Below are 16991 nucleotides of genomic sequence, written 5' to 3' on the forward strand. Positions count from 1 at the left end.
AGTCTAAATATGGCTGTAATCCCATTGACGCTCGTTGCCAACTGCACAGAATCAGCAAACGTGCAGCGAATCCCGGCAAACAAACAAGTGCCAGGTTTAGAACACCTTCTAGTGTTACAGGTAAGTGGTCGTAACAATGGGTTATTAATGCTACACACGAAATGGCTTCAGAAATTAATACACGCAGATAGGCTACCCTGGATAGCGGGCGAAGGGAGTGGCAAATGGACCTAGCCGATAATTGGCATACAAGGGCTTGAAGGCACCCACACTAGGTCGGTTAGTCTACTATAATGAGTTAACATCTCAAAACTCGACACTATCCGAATAGAATGATGTATGACAGTTTTTACTGGTTATGAATACAATTAAATACTTCAAACAATGTTTAACTTTGATCCAGTTTGCTTCTCTTGCTGGATGGAGTGTCATCAGTTGGTCCTAAAATGGACGACAAGTCTAATTTAACTATTAAATAGCTATATATGCACCTATAGGTTAACATGCTAACACTAACTTGACAAATAAACTCACATACATGTTAGTTATTCACTAACATTAAAACACATGTCACAGTTTTGTATACAATAGTGAATGCTACATCAATATCATTGGCAAAGTGTGTCAACATAGTTAGTGGTTGTTTGCAGATGTACAACATACAGAAAGCTTATATAAAGGATGGCTTGCATGTGTACTTTACAATTGTATATATCAATTATTTTAGCTATCCTGCATTATCCACTGCATGTAGCATGCTATAAAGATGGATGGAGTATATACTACTAATGAGCACTTTTCAGATTGATTACCTACTTACTAACTGTTAGTATATTATTGTGAAGTTCACGAAAGGGCTTTTAACGTATGCCTGCATAGAACCATATATGTATGCCTCAAAATTATATAGTAAGTAAAATATCAATGACAACATTGTATTAAAAAATATAGCTGTGGTTTGTACTAACAGCTATAGGATTACATTGGGCTTGGTACTCAAAGAATTTTATCTTCACCACGCAACGAAATTTATTGTAAGTGGGCCTGGCATGGATAAATAAGATTAAGCAATCAAATTACCAAACCTCCTAACACAGTTGTATCATAACCAAAACAAACAATGGCATACCAGCTTCAATTGTGTAAACATGATGTATAATTTATTCCACAAATATGGTACTTGTGTACAAGCACAAAAGCCAACATGATACAACTCTCAACGAAAAGGCTGCGATAGTTGTAGCATTAAATAAACAAGCTCCTGCTTTATTAGCTAATTGGTACATGGAGTAGTGTCCAATTACAAATTTAGCTGGACCACCATGCACATATGTATAAAACGTGCACCCACTTTACTCCATCACCAATATCCTTTAGCATGAAAGAGCAGTGTTCAACTGCCAATTCAATTTTGGTATAATCTTCTAAAATTTGGTTGTAAAGTTAATTACACTGCAGTTATTAAGTAAAGGTAATTTTAATTACGACTTGATCACTCATTCCCATGACATAGCTAAATGTTATAACAATAAAATTATAGGTTAATTTGCTTTGGGTGTCAATTATGGAAATTCTCAAAAATACAATGCTGATATTGTGGCTAGCCCTCAAATGAATCATTACAAATCCTGATTATTATCTGATTAGCGATGGACTCACCCACTATTTGTTTCTGCTGCTGTTGGTGGGGCAGGATCAACAAGGGCAGCTCAAAACTGATCCTGACCATCAGCTTCTTAGGAGCAACATCTCTTACTTGGTGAATTGTAAACGACCCATCGGCTAGTGTAACTCCTAAGGTTTTATTCACCACATCAACAGTGTCCTTTTTAGCATCCTCAGCTTTACTGAAATGATAACAGTGGATGGTTGGTCTAGACTGGATAGTTAAACTATGAAATACATCTAAGAATTCGACTGCTGAGGCTGGAAGATTCATAATAATGTGTATAGGTTTCTGTTGCGAGGGATTGCACATTACGTCTGTGGCCATTTTTCTGATAAAATCTCTTCCATCCATATTATAACATTGGATAGGCAATTTGTTAATTTCAGCATTACTTTGCAGGGAGTGGAAGGCTGCAGGGTTGAGATCATTAGCATGGACAATACAACCTTTCTTTGCAGCCGGTAGACTAAACGGGCCAACACCTGCAAACACATCCAAGACTATGTCACCCGGGTGAAATAATCCTACTAGAGCCCTATGTTCTGTGGCCAGCCGTGAGTTCCAGTAGACTTTAGAATAGTCAAAAGTAAACTGACATCCATTCTCCTTCATTGTAGCCATTAAATCATCATCTCCTGCCAGTACCTCCATCTTGAAGAAACGGAAGGTCTCGTCAATGCTATTGGTCTTGTTTACCACTGTACGGATCTGTGGATTATTGTCCAGTAGTACCTGACCTACAGTCATGTATTAATTGTATTAATTAACTAGCAGAAAAGTTTGGAAACAATATAGGATTGTGTATCTTAGATAACTTCTACTTATGGAAGTTGTGCAATTGTTACCAGCTAATTGAAACACATACAAACACCACTGACTAACGGATGTTGGCAGAGACTACACTAAACATTTCATGCATCAACTGTGAAGCATAAAGGAGATAAGAGAATAAACAATGAACACATGATTTGAGTGGAGATGCAAGCATGCAGATAGCCACCTTGTAGCATTAATATATCTATCTAACTTGTATTTTAACTACAACTAGCTAAAGTGATAGATTACACACAAAATTATACGAATTCAAATTTGCAATACCTACTGAGATTGTAACCTAACTTACACAAAAATTGTAGTAAATAATTTCTACAAATTACAATTTCAGACCTATAATGCTATGACAATATACACTCATTGCTATGCATGTGTGCACCAGTGTTTGCATAATAAAGTAATTAATTTACTTTGTTTCAAGCATAATATGATTAGAGAGTTTTGTTGGTATATTGATGAAACCCACCAATCGTGATAGTTATTGTAAACTATAATGGACAATCGAAATTTATGGTCACCTATCGCAACCACTAAACATTTTGTGGTCACTTCAGATAAATATTGTAATAACATTTACTAATGGTAAAACAACTCCAGTGCAACAAACAGGTTTATGTTGATATAATAAATATAAGCATGAATAAATGCTGAAAACAAGTGCTTCCTTCCATCACAACACCTTTTTATCAATAACTTGTATATTTTTAAAAAAAAACTTCGTTCCTAAGAGATTGTGTAAACTGAAAGTAGCCATCAATTGTTTAGTGGTAAAAATAAATCAAAACTTTCCAAGCTTCCACGCCAAGCTGGCCAGGAGCTTTGCGATCATGAGAATGAAATCATACAAACACTCCTTGTTAGACAATATAACCAAAACACCCTTAATACACCCAGTGCAAACTGAGTATCATGAAATGCTACTTAGTCAGGATGGGGAAATCTCCTTAATCTGTTAATACACAAAATTGCCATAGAGTGAGGGTATCACAGGAAGTATGCATGATAATAACATACAAACTATTACACCGATAGAGTAATAAGTATATTATTGAAAGTACAAGGTGCACATGATCTGGCTATTAGGTTATCACAGTCCATCCCATATTTGATACCCACTCAGTGCCAAAGATACAGGATGTGGTGTGGAAATTTTGTTAGCCTATGCCATAACTACACATTGAGACAGGAAGTGATTTAACATTGGTCAAGAAAGTTCTTGCAAGGATCAATCTGCATCCCTAGTAACTAAACTAACATGACACATCAAAAGATTCTTTCATATTTGAGTCGTAGAGTGAAATACTCATAGGTGAAGTAAAGCTCCTTATTTTGTACAGCAAGTATTATTACTTGCATCAGTATTTATTAGCAATACAATTAAACATAGCAATTTCTGTGCCATCAATACACAACCTCAAGCACACAGTCCACATTGATCACACAACACATTTCTTTCTTCGGTATGACCATATGGTGCCAGTAACTCTAATGTGGTGAGGTCATTTCTTCAGAATCAACCAGCCCACTACCTATAGCTAGTGCATCATCTTCCACTGTCACTACACCATGTAAATCTGCATCACCAGTGTCACTATGGCCACACTTAATGATGGCATATTTTAAGAGAGGGCTGGCATTATGATGTTATTAATCTTGGTCAATGTGTCGGTTACCGTTGGTTACACTAGTAGATAAACAAAACAAGGTGTTGTTATTATAGTGACCTCATTTGACTGGGAAGGAGTCACCTAACCACAAACCACATTGAAAGATCAGCAAAACACACATAAACCACTAGAACAGAGATGGGAAAGATCCTGAAGTCACACTATACCTCACACAAAATATTAATTAGCAAAGGAGTGTCCATCTAAGTGACTGTTGATTAGCACTTTCAGCATATGGCTTCTATTTCATCATAGCCATGAGCGGTTAAATCACTTACTCAGTTATCTTCATTGCAGAGCACAACCTTATATTAAGGTGAACAGCATTAAAACTTTAAGTCTTTCCATGTGTGATGAAGATATAACACGCCATTTCAGATCACGTACAAATAAGGTTGTTGTCTCTTCTGCAGACTAAACATAGCTAATGTTTTGTAAGAAAAAGAACAGAAATACTTCACCATGTACGTTAACACCTTGTAAACATGTTGATGGATGATCAAAGGTAAAAATGTAAACAACACAAAAGCTAGAGGCACACATGTACAGTTCATAAACTCCACAAATAAATATTGTGATGGTATTTGACTAGAGTACAAAGTGTTACCAATCGATACATATATAACACCAGTTAGTGTCAAAACTCAGGAACTGTTGTTAAATAATGTAATGTATAAACAGATTGAATACATCAGTGTAAACTTTTAATAATAAATCTTCAGCTGCTTGAAGGCTATCATGTTCTAATATAACACACAGTTTATAGCTTAAGTATCAAAGCCTGTATGCCTGCACCAAGTATATCTTGAGTGTTGCACTTGCAGAACTGTCACAGATGTCTTGTTACATTACGTGTAAATTAGTGAACTAATGTGTTAGATGCCCACAACAAAAGATAATAGACAATTAACACATTTAAGAACACCCACAATATGTCTAGTATTACATCAGAATCAACTTTTGATTGTTGGTGCTACAGACAGAGCCTGCCTATTCATTGGAAGAAACCATAGTTTAAAGTTCAGTTTAAACAATACTGCAGATTTTTCCATTACCATCTAATCAGCTGCGATCATTATCCACCTGAATCGTGAACTAGACATGTGGCAAAACTATTGGAGAATGTTTACAAATGTCCTCACCACATACAAACACTCTATAATATGATACTCCCAGTACGTTATTGTATCCTATCAAACTGTTTAATTGTATAACTATGTAAGAAACTAGTTTTTGTTGTTGCAGATGTGTCAGTTAAGACAAGCAGTGGTCAGCAATCACTTGCACCATCAGTTGTGACCTATCCAATTGTTACTTCATTATCATAGTAGTATGTAATAAGGTTGGAGCCAGTGGTTGCTGGTGAAACCATGTACATCAATGGTACATCATCCATTATGTAATGTCCATTGTTCATGATTGGATGAACTATGTCACCATGCAGTAAAGGTGGCCTTAGTAAGGCAATGCTGTTAAAAATAGAACTGACCTACTCATTACGATGATACCTGCTAGATGTAAAGGAGCCCAGTCTAAGAGAAAAGGCACTTGTGTAAATTCAAATTTGAGAGATGCTTGCAGGAGAATCCCACTGTATTGGACTGCATCTCTCACAGTGTTGTGGATGCTAGTGCATAATCTATATTAATATCTAACAGGTTTTATAATGGGTCTTTTGCGTTTCTATCTCCACTTGATGAGGAAGGCTCTCTCATTGCAATAGAATGGTTACCATGCGTCATTACAGTTCCCTAGCACCAGGATTCGAACAGAATCTTTAACAGGATCAGCTTACAGTTGAAATCCAGTGTGATTACTGCACAAAGTTGAGTATGACAAACTTGTCTTAAGTAGCAGTGATGTAACACTGACAAGCCATGTAACTGCTCACATGACCAATCACACACACTGGCGCATGCAACTACATCCTTATATGTACACAATAACTGAAGATGCTGTCATATCAATGGACAATTCAAATGATCACCAGTAAACCACAATGATATGTCAACACAATTCTAACTCTAATTAAACAGTCACTGTGAAATTTACCATCTCTAATACACATCATTCACAGCCAACAAACGTATATCACTAATGCTACTACTGAACATATGGATTGGGAACTGTGTGACATCAGATCAAACTTGTGGGGTCTCAGCACTTCACATCTGTTAATGATAAAGGAAAAGGTAGCCAAATTTTACATTCTAAGAATATTAGCCTGATACTTCCTGTAGACATAACAGGAAATTGAGTGTTAGTCAGGCTCACATATAAACTGGATGTGGTATACTATATAATCCACATGTACTTCACAAATTGTGCAGTGTATATAATTGTGAGATAGCAGTCATCTGTATAACCTTCTGACTATTAAATAACACACTTTTCATATGACATATAAAGGGCAAAGTTTGATAGGTGATTAGACAAACATTTTAATCACTTATTTTGTTGTAATAAAATTTGCAAGATTTTATCACCCTGTAAAATGTCTTCATGCATGCTACTAAAGTTATTAGTAAGTTTGCTCTCTGGATTAGTGGTTATGTAATCATCCTGTATCTAGTTCCTTTAATACATTTCATGTAAAATTGCATAACTGTCGATAGCCATATAACAAACTTTCTAAACGCATTGTCCAAGACACAGTTTCACAGGGTTCACTGGTTCAATGATTTGACTTCCTTGGTTTTAATTCTTGATTCCTGTGTGGGATAACATGTTGAATAATTCACAGACTGTAGTCCTTCAAGGAGTCTATACATGCTAACTATATTATTTGTTAAGACTTGTTGTTTCCCAAACCGCTAAAGTGGTCGGATTCACCAGACTTGAAGTAGTGGTGTTGCAGTTGTTGACTTCAGCACATGTATAGCATCAGTTGGAAAGTGAAACTAAAGAAACTTTCACATGTAGTAGGGTGATGTCCTCAATGATTTCAAGCCTGCAGTACTAGAAATAGTAGTTGTTGTCCGTTGGCTTGCTACTCTCATTTGCTCTGAAAGAGTTTTTTGTTTTGGTTTAATGGCAAGTAACTTTTGACTACATGGTTAATTGGTTAGGCCACAAGTCAGGGGGAATCAAGCATTTTAAGGGTTGCTTGATGTCACTCATGATCTCACCAAATAAGGGAGACTGTGAGTCTTGTATGACATGTAATAAACTTGTTGCTGTGACTCCCTTGAATGCAAGGTGGCAACACTGATGTTGTGCTAAGTTTAGTGCATGCTAAGCAATTCCCTGCCTTTTGTGGCCTACAGGAAATTTGATAGGGAATTAAAATAGGCAGTTGGTGAATATTCACTGAAATTGTCAATTTAAATCTGTCAAAATATCTGGCATCGAAAACACAAAGAAACCCAAGGGACCTACACAGAGCTTATTCTAACATCTAATATCTAGCGAAGATTGGAAGATAAACTAGTTACTGAGTATGGTCAGCTGCAGCCAGACATTTCTCTGTACCTTTTAGATTTTTCATACGCTGGCCAGAGGCACCTGCAAGGCATTCTCCTACCAAGTAACTCTCCTACTGATGCACCCCAGATGGCTACTGCTGATCAAGGTGTTGGCCCATATTACATATGATCAAGGTGTTGGTCCCTATAACATATATACTGGTGGTAACCTTGGCCTCCGATGCAGCTATAGTACTTGAAGCTATCATTCGAGCTGTCATGACTATTGCTTTGGGCTTTCATGGCGCCATCTGAAATTTCATAATGCAGTTTGTGTGAATGATTAACGTGGGCCTTTGCGAGCAAGAGGAATTGTCAAATTTAAATATATAGACATGTTGTTCAATATTTGCCAAATATTTTTCCAATCAAATTTTCTACTTTTACAGTACCTGTAAACATTGTCTGTAAATGTAGAACAGACTATCCAGTGCACTTATTGAAACACAGGAAGCATAGAGTATGATTGAAAACAAGCTAAACTCTGTATAAGAGGATCAATAGATTAGCTGAGAAGGTAAATGAATTATCTTCAAGATTTTGACATTGTATTAACTAAAAGCTCTTAGCTATGCAGTAAAGAGTCCCACGGCAAACAGCTCTTGTCAGTAGTTTCAATGACTGCAGATATTATATTGGAATAGAAAAGGGGAAACTTAGAAAGAGAGAAGGCATTCAGAGCATCACTCCATGATACGTTGGTGTGCCTGCTTCTGCTGCAATACACATAAAGCAAACTGACAGACCAAGATAATGCTATCAGAATACTTACTACTCTTCATAACTGGCGGAATTCACACCCATTACACCCTCCTACAACAGAAAATAAACAAACAACTCCTTACAAAACTGGCCAAACTTAACAAGATGGAAAATTGTTACATGATCAAACAAGGGAAGATGAGACAGCTTCAACCAACTTTTGTCAATACATGAAATGGCAAAATCAACACCCCCCTAAACAGAACAGGTTTACACACACGTGTACACACATGTGTACACACATGTGTACACACATGTGTCTCAATATGAACCATTTTGACTTTATAGTAATTCAGTGTTCATACTATACATTAGCATGATACTTTCTATAAAGTGCTCACTCATGGATAAGGAGTTAACTGAATAATAGAACACAACAAGTTACGTTTCAATGTTGTTTGTCATCTAGTGGGACTATTAAAGTGGGAGTTCCTCAGGGTTCAATTCTAGAGCCTTTACCTTTTTCTATTTATTTCAATGACTTGCCAAACGCTATTTTTTTATCTGACATTAATATGTATACAGATGATACGGAGCTGTAGTTGAAAAACCCTTCAAGCTGATGTAGAGAATGTTTCCACTTAGCTGGTTGTTAATAGATAGATGTGATTAAATCATTGTGTATGCTCACTGGTTCCTACCAGAGAACCAGAGGGTTGATCTCGCAATAATATTGGACGGCAAGCTCGTGTGGACTATGTTCTTGGTAGAGTTAGAGGGAAACCTTTTGCTATAAATTGGGTTAGGCCAGCTTCCTCTATAGTTCTACAGTTGCTATTATTCTACCAGTGTTGGATTATTGTGATACCGTATGGATACCATCAAATTCTACTGGCACTCATCATTTACATTCTAAGTTTACGTCATCATTTCCTTCTTCTGGTAAACTTACAATCATCTTTAACTGAAAGGCATACTTTTCATACAGCTTTGTAGGTTTTCAAGATTCTCAACAAGATTTCTCCTCCTTATTTATATGAAATTTTTTCATATGCAGTGGATGTTACAGGCCACTCTGGAAGAAATTTACACAGATTATTTGTTCCCAGTGTTAGAACTAATTATGGAACAGTCTTTGGCAGACAGGATATGGGACAGACTACCTAAAGCACTGTACAGTGATAAAACTGTGAAAGAGTTTTAAAAATTAATTTGTATGTTGTCGTTTTGTTGTGTAAGTAGGTACTTATATTGTATTGTTTTATCACGCTCTCAGAGCATAGCTGAAAAACAGCCTTTTTGGCTTATGCTATTTTCCCTGATTCAATATTAAATTTTCATTTTTCATTATTTTAAATATAATTTTCACAATAATAGCCATATAGCTTAAAAATTAGGAGCAGCATAGGCGATGGGGGCTGAAGCTCCCATGTATTTTGGATTCTGGCTTTACCACTTTGTTAAGATTGAGATACTCTAATACAACAGTCAAATAGTCTAATAAGGCAATCAGGCTCAGCTGAGCTGGTCAGGCTGCAGAAGTATCAATGTTCTCTATCAACTAATACATGTGTGCCTATGTTGTTCAGCTGTACAGTATATGTATCTTGCAGATAGTCTGCATAGCTTCATCTGAGAGGCTTATACCAAACTCACTCTAGAACTAGTAAAATATTAATCACTTAGTGGGTAACAGAAATGCAGCTCATGCAGTAATCATTTCTGAAGTACTCCCATAATGAAAAATGACCTCTGGCCATAATAGCTACTCGTTTTGAATAACCTTTGTCTGGTTTTTTACTCAAAATACTGTTAGATATATCCACCTCTAAGTTTAAAGAAGCAGCAAAGAGTAGAGAATATACTCAATGTCACCAGATGGATGTACAGTAAAGTTGGAGCACTTGTTGTCGGTCTCAATATTCATGTTGTCTCTCGCATGTGAGCTATTTTGTAAGGCCACTCTAATGAAGCTGGGTGAGCAAAATGTCTAGCTCTATCCGAGTGTCCTCTACTATCAGTACTAATTTTTGAAGAGCCCGCTGATGAATGTGGGTGTGGCTCATTGGTACGTGTGAGTCTTCATTGTTCTAATAGATCGTAACGTATTACCCTGGAAAGCATTTCTTGCAAGGATGAAGCCCTTTTATTTGGCACTATTATCGCTCACTACATTACTGGCGATGGCCCATGCTGTTAGCTTTAGCGACTGCAGTAAGGTGATGCACCATCACGTGACCTCATGAACAATTTTTGCAGACTCAAGCTCCTGCAAAATTGACTCCGTGGATGTGAGCGATTGTCCAGCGGACGCACAAAGCTGTGAGGGAAGAGCGTAACCTTGACTTTAAAGTTCACAACAAGTTAGTTGGCCTATAGTATGGTTGGCCACTTGAACATGTTATTTTAATAATCTCAACAATACAGATAAAGACATTAGCAGTTTGAATGACACTGTTGAAGGATATGTTGAAGGTGCATGGATACCGTTCAGAAGTGTTGATGCTTGTGAGAGCACAACACCAGGTTGTCCCATCAAGTCTGGAGTATCTGCTAACTACACTCTAAGTGTTAGCATTAGTGATTGGTATCCTCAGGTATGTCAGTGTGTGTATTGTGTGTGGACCAGTACGTGTGTATGTGTGGATATGTGTAAACTAATGTTTTTCACACATGCACATAGTGTGTGCCAGACATTTCATACGAGGTGCTTGCTACTGTTGTACTTTCATTTCAATTCAACTGTTAGTCAGTAAACTATAGCTAACTGTTCCTCAACTATAACCGTTCTTCAGCAATAGAGATACATATATACATTGTCAGCCTGCACTAGGTGACCAGCTAAAGTATGGCTGCTCAGTACATACACACACAATTGTGACCAGATTTGCAAAAAGGTCCACAATTTTACATGCCAGCTAACAAAATGGTATAACACTTGACTCCTTATACTGATTAACTTGCTCTTAGTTTCAAAATGTAGCCAGATACTTTAGCTGCACTTATGGAAAATTTCAGGCAATTATATACAAAGATACAAAAGTTATGAAACTTCAAAGTACAAAAAAATGGGTAAAATTTTGTGTGTGAAAAAGTACCTTTTCGCAAATCCGGTCACAATTGCACTTTTAACTGATAAAGGTAAGATGGCATCTTTCAATTCACAAGCCAGACCCAAGGATAATATCACCAAGGAGATCTAGATGTTCCATTTCATGCACATCACAGCAAGTGTGGTTCCTAAACAATGTTTATGGTAAGGGGACACTTTCACAACAGATTCTGTTTTGCTTTGTCATAAGTGTCCTGTATTCCACTAGTGATATATATTTTAGTTGAAGAGATGCTTGTAGCTAGTTTCATCAAACATTCTAAAATGTTGAACAACCCACAAAAATAATGTGTAATGTTTGCATTGTAACAGTCCAACATTACAACTGCATACATGCACAGTGCCTTGCTTTCACGCCTTATGTAAGACATCTTGTATGTGTAACTGCAAGAAGAACAGATTTGCACCCTCCCACATCTTTTTTTTTTTTTCAAACATGGAGGAATTTTTTCCTTTGTAAAAAGGTCACACAAACGTCATCGCAATGCTCACTATACAATACTGGCGATGATTCACATTGTTAGCCTTAGCAACTGCAGTAATGTGATGCCATCATCACATGACCTCATGAACAATTTTGTAGGCTCAAGCTCCACAGCACCAGGCACCTAGGAGGGAAAATGTGTGGGTAACCATCACAAGAATTTACAACAATGAAGAAAGCAGTCTTGTTTTGCTTCATGGAGATTAAGGTAAAGGCTCTGGTGATAATAGGTACTTGTCTGTACTCATTTCCGCCTCTGAGGTAATATTCAGACAGGTGTACTGGATATAGTCAGATGCTCTTTATAAAGTGGTTGTCCATAATTCATGTACTTTGTGAGGATTTCACCGCAGCACCATTAAGCATTGTTAAACAACTTTCAGATGTAAATAAATCTATCCTCTCCACTTATGCAAATCAAGGTATTCTAATAGAGTAATCATATTCTCCTATAAAACAGTCAGAGTAGCACCATACAAACTCTTTTGACTTCACCCCACATTTGTATGGGACTAAAATCTCTTCACAGACTCAAAACACATGCTAGGAACCTCAATTATTTTTCCTAGGGAGTATGCCCTTCAGGATCCTTAGATAGTTAGCGCTTTGCATTTATTTTACACCGGACCTGTCCCTGAAACGTGACATGTGGACTTCTTGCATATGACACTTGCCCATGGTCCCATTTACAATGTACACACATTATCACTATAATATTCAGGATAGCTAATTCATAAAATCAAACTCTAAATGGTGGACACAAGGACCTGCTGGTTTGATGTGTCCTGAACACTGTACCATAAATGGTCTGAAGTACTTTTCAAATACTCTATTGTCCACATAGATCAGCTTGACTGTGAAGTCTGAGATGACCGATGGTGATGGAATAGACTGTACTTGCTTCAAAATACAAGCACAGATCAAGTAGAGTTGGCTACACGCGTGAATTAACATTGTGTGGAAGAAACACAGAAACTATATTTACAGCAATTATTCATTCATTTATTTCAACCATGTAAATTATTCTATAAAACTATTATTACAGAATAAAGAGTAAATCTGTGTAACTCCTTCATGCAATAGAAAACTGCTAGTTAAATCAGGCCATACCCATATTAATTTTATGTTTCAAGGATTGTTTACCCTCCAGTATTGACTTGGCAAGTGAGTAATAAAATCATATGGGATCATTTCAGCTGCAACTACTGTAACTGTTTTGAGTATTGACTGCTCTATTAGAGTATCTTGATCTTTAAATCTTGATCTTTACAAGGGAAACAAGGTGGAGGTGCTCCAGTCCCTTATTACAACTTTAGATGACAAATCATGTGATTAAAAAAAACTTGACCAGCCGTATCCGTTAAACATATAAAATCAACAGCTATCTCAACATGAGGAATGAACATTGTGTCACAAGATTGTTGAACCATACTCATTATTTCATTCTAATGAATGTTCTATTAGAGTTAACTAAACAATCTATTAGAGCACTTTGTTAGTAATATCACCATTTGAAACACAAGAGGGCACCAACGGTTTGACTGTCTACAAAACCTTTTATTTTCAAAATTGACTCTACATATTTATGCGAGATGGGATATGAGTACATAACACTCTAAAATAAACCCTACAAAAATTACATCTCTCAAAAATTAGATGCATAGCTGCATGCAGTATAGATAGCAATTCGTACACATTTACCCACCAATGAGGTTCTTGTACTCTGTAAGCTCTGAGGGTAAATTCAGGTGTGCTATGTGACCAATGGTTTCAAAACTGGAGGGAATCTCTCTGGTATCCACCGGCAACACAGCCTTCAGTATGTGAGGCATGGTCCAGTGGTGGTACTCCAGTGTCAACTGATGGTCAATAACTACTCCTCCATCAAAGGCAACCTCTTCAACTAGTCCAGCACTCAATGGTGTACCTCCCACAGAGGAAGGAGTTAAGAGTAATAATTTGTCTCCCTGATACAATAGAATACAAAATTATTCCCTGTACAGCACAAAATTTAACATCATTTTACATACACACACACACACACACACACACACACACACACACACACACACACACACACACACACGCATGCACGCACACCAAGCTGTGATAAAGGTTGCTACCTTGAGTGGAAAAGGTTGTGAAATCAAAGGTGATTTCTCTTATACAGACACAATGAAGACAAGTTACAATTGTACTGTTTTATTTGACATTTGGTAATATTGTTGTAATACTCTAAATTTCTTTTTGAGGAATTCTAATAGAACACACATAGAATGTTCTATATATATATATATATAGAACAATCTAGAATTTCCATTGATTAAGTAATCTAGTTATAAAGTGAGGTGAACAGCTACAAATCTCAGTGGATAAGGATTTTGGTGCTCCCCTAGCTCCAACTTTGGTTCTCTTTTTTCTGACATTTTTATGCACTTTTTACCCTGCAGTGACTGTTCTATTAGAGTATCCCCCATTTACAATTGTTTCGTTTTTGCAATGGTAAAAGCGTTTCAGATGAGTGAAGACCAAAGCCCATACGTTTATATGTGGGTGGCTATAAGTTCAAACTGAGCTATCTATTAATAGCTTGGTTAATATGGTACCCCCATCATTTGACTTATGTTCTATGGATTCCTTTTTTAAAACTCTAATAGTGTAGTAATTTGGCCACCTTTTTCAAGTCAAGAGAAAAAAAAACAGCCAAATTACTAGCCACCTACAGATATCGGAATGCAGTCACAGTATACAGTATTCATAATAAATCACAACTATAGTGTAGCTTACACATAGAACTAGCAATTACCAAATGTGTATACATTCAGCCTGTAATGTAACTGTATACAAACAATTGTAATATAACTAGCACAAGGATTTCATGCCAATAACAGCCAACAACCGCAGAAAGGACAAGTTCAAAAAATCTCTATAACCATAATATATAGCAACTTTGTTGAATCCTGATATTTGAACCGATAAACAGAAAATAGATCATCTAACTCTCCCATACATAACAGTCTCCAGATGCTTCTTTTAAAAATGAAATTTGTAAGGACACACACACTTTTTCTTACAAGTTGATGAAAACATCCATAAATTTCTGCAAGTTATTTTTGGACCTTTTACACACACACACACGCATGCACGCACACACACAGAGATCATGCACAAGGTCTTATTTACCCACGCAACAACCAAGGCCGGCTCAGCAGGGTGGGCCCCAATAATTCCTGCCTCAATATTTTAACCATGACCATAGCAAACCAGTTTAATTATGCTGGCGCCTGGTTTCCAATCGTCACTGAAGCGGCTGGCCATGTTTCTCCTTGTAACAGCTGCTGTTGAAATTGTTTGTCATAGCTATAGACTAGTTGTTGTAGGAGGCCGTTCACGATTGTTATCTCACACCATGGACCTGGTAAAGTAATGCCCCTGGCCTTTATTTAGGACAGGCGTTTATGGCATTATTCAGGCATTTAATTAGGGCCTCAACATACGTGACAACACGTGTCGTCATTGAACTGGACAAGATTCATGGTTACTGAGTTTAGCTTCCTTCAGTATGATGATAAAGAACTGTTTGCCACACTTGCCACAGGTAGAGGAAAATGCATAGCTTATAAGCTATACAACAAGGTTTTTGTAGCTAAGTTTAATATTAACTGGTTGATTTACCAACATTGCATTGTCGGCAGCTTTAGATGGACTGGCAATAATTTTAAGCTGGATACTAGCTAGCTATAAGAATACTGAATACGTTTAACAAATTTTCTATCGAAATTATCATAATTTTCATTCTCAAGCATCTAAATTTCAAAAAATTTCCTGGGGGGGGGGGGGGCATGCCACCAGACACCCCTAGAGCAGTGTGCAGTGACTTTTACACCTGTCAAGAATATAACAGTTTGGCCCACCCAATGTTAAAAAAGTGAGCCGGCCCTGGCAACAACTATGAGAGTTGTGACCTAGAACAATAGTCCACTATTGACTATTGACTCCCTATTAATCACCAACCAAATTGACTTCATGCCTATTGATTTTCAAATAACTGATTACTAGTTGGATCGCATGATCACAATATTGGTGAGCTGAAGTGGTAGCTACTAAGGATGCTTACTAAGAATTAGACATCATAAAGTCACCTTTAATTTTGTCTTCAGATTAATTCACACTGTAAAAATACAAAAAGTACAGCTAGTCCAACTACTTATTACCTGCCAAATGAATATCCCATTAATCACACAACTCTAATGTAATTTTGGCGGTACTTTATGATTAACCATGTTGGTGAGTTCATAAGTATAAGCAAAACTTTTAAAGAAATTAATTTTGCAATTTACAAAGTTGCCAATAATCTTGACAATATTGACTTTATGATCACGCAGCTATGGTAAATTTGAGGTTGCAGAATCCACAAATATTCACCACACAAATATTAACACACATGATACATATACTCATAGAGCTATCTGTTGAGTTGTGCCTAAACAGGAGAGCATTACCGAAGAGTGTACATCAATTGTCAGTGATAGCATCACAGTTCTGTGTAAAACGTGCAATCTTAATAACTTGTTGTGGGTACTCTAGTCCACGAAAATGAAAAGACGAATATTTTTATAGGAATTATTGATTTACAGTAGTTAGGCTGGAGATAATGTTTCATATCAAAGGATAGAAAGTTGTGCTAAAATCAAGTACTCTAATAAAACAGTCAGGTAGTTTAACCAGTTTACCATGACCACGCACTGGCTTAAATCAACTGACACTGTAAGTACCTATTATTTAAATTTGTGCTTAACATACTTTGGAACAATTCTGCACGTGTTTCACTCCGGGCTGCCTTAACAACTTGTCCTGCAACTTCTTCAAGTATTTAGATACTAGCTGAGGTCTTAGACGAATAGCGGGGATCGATTCTGTCAACTTGAATTGCTCTTTATCCAATATCTTCATGCCACGAACTGATTCTGGCGGAGGAATAGCAACGCTCATGATTGTGCATGTGCATTATATAGAAAACTACAGCACGGAAGTACAGTTGATTGCGAAATTTTATAGC

The 16991-nt window shown here is 36.9% G+C and overlaps 1 protein-coding gene across 1 annotated transcript; it reads right to left on the reverse strand.

The window, feature by feature from the left end:
* Positions 1–9: 9 nt before the first annotated feature.
* LOC136269210 (tRNA (guanine(37)-N1)-methyltransferase-like) lies at positions 10–16980 on the reverse strand. Its single transcript, XM_066064714.1, has 4 exons — positions 16736–16980; positions 13638–13899; positions 1660–2406; positions 10–441 (listed from the first exon to the last, which is right to left on the reverse strand). Exons 1-4 carry the CDS (start codon positions 16922–16924, stop codon positions 389–391), a joined length of 1251 nt encoding a protein of 416 aa, XP_065920786.1. The 5' UTR covers positions 16925–16980; the 3' UTR covers positions 10–388.
* Between the last annotated feature and the right edge of the window lie 11 nt (positions 16981–16991).

Source organism: Dysidea avara, chromosome 10 (assembly GCF_963678975.1).
Source record: "Dysidea avara chromosome 10, odDysAvar1.4, whole genome shotgun sequence".
Taxonomy (NCBI): Eukaryota; Metazoa; Porifera; class Demospongiae; order Dictyoceratida; family Dysideidae; genus Dysidea; species Dysidea avara.

Bases quoted from the DNA above. Each gene is read 5' to 3' on its own strand.
- LOC136269210 (XM_066064714.1), bottom strand. From the start codon at position 16,924: ATGAGCGTTGCTATTCCTCCGCCAGAATCAGTTCGTGGCATGAAGATA. The intron at 13,900-16,735 runs GTATGTTAAGCA...CTATTGTATCAG, and splicing joins ACGTGCAGAATTGTTCCAAA to GGAGACAAATTATTACTCTT. The intron at 442-1,659 runs GTGAGTCCATCG...CGTCCATTTTAG, and splicing joins GCAGCAGAAACAAATAGTGG to GACCAACTGATGACACTCCA.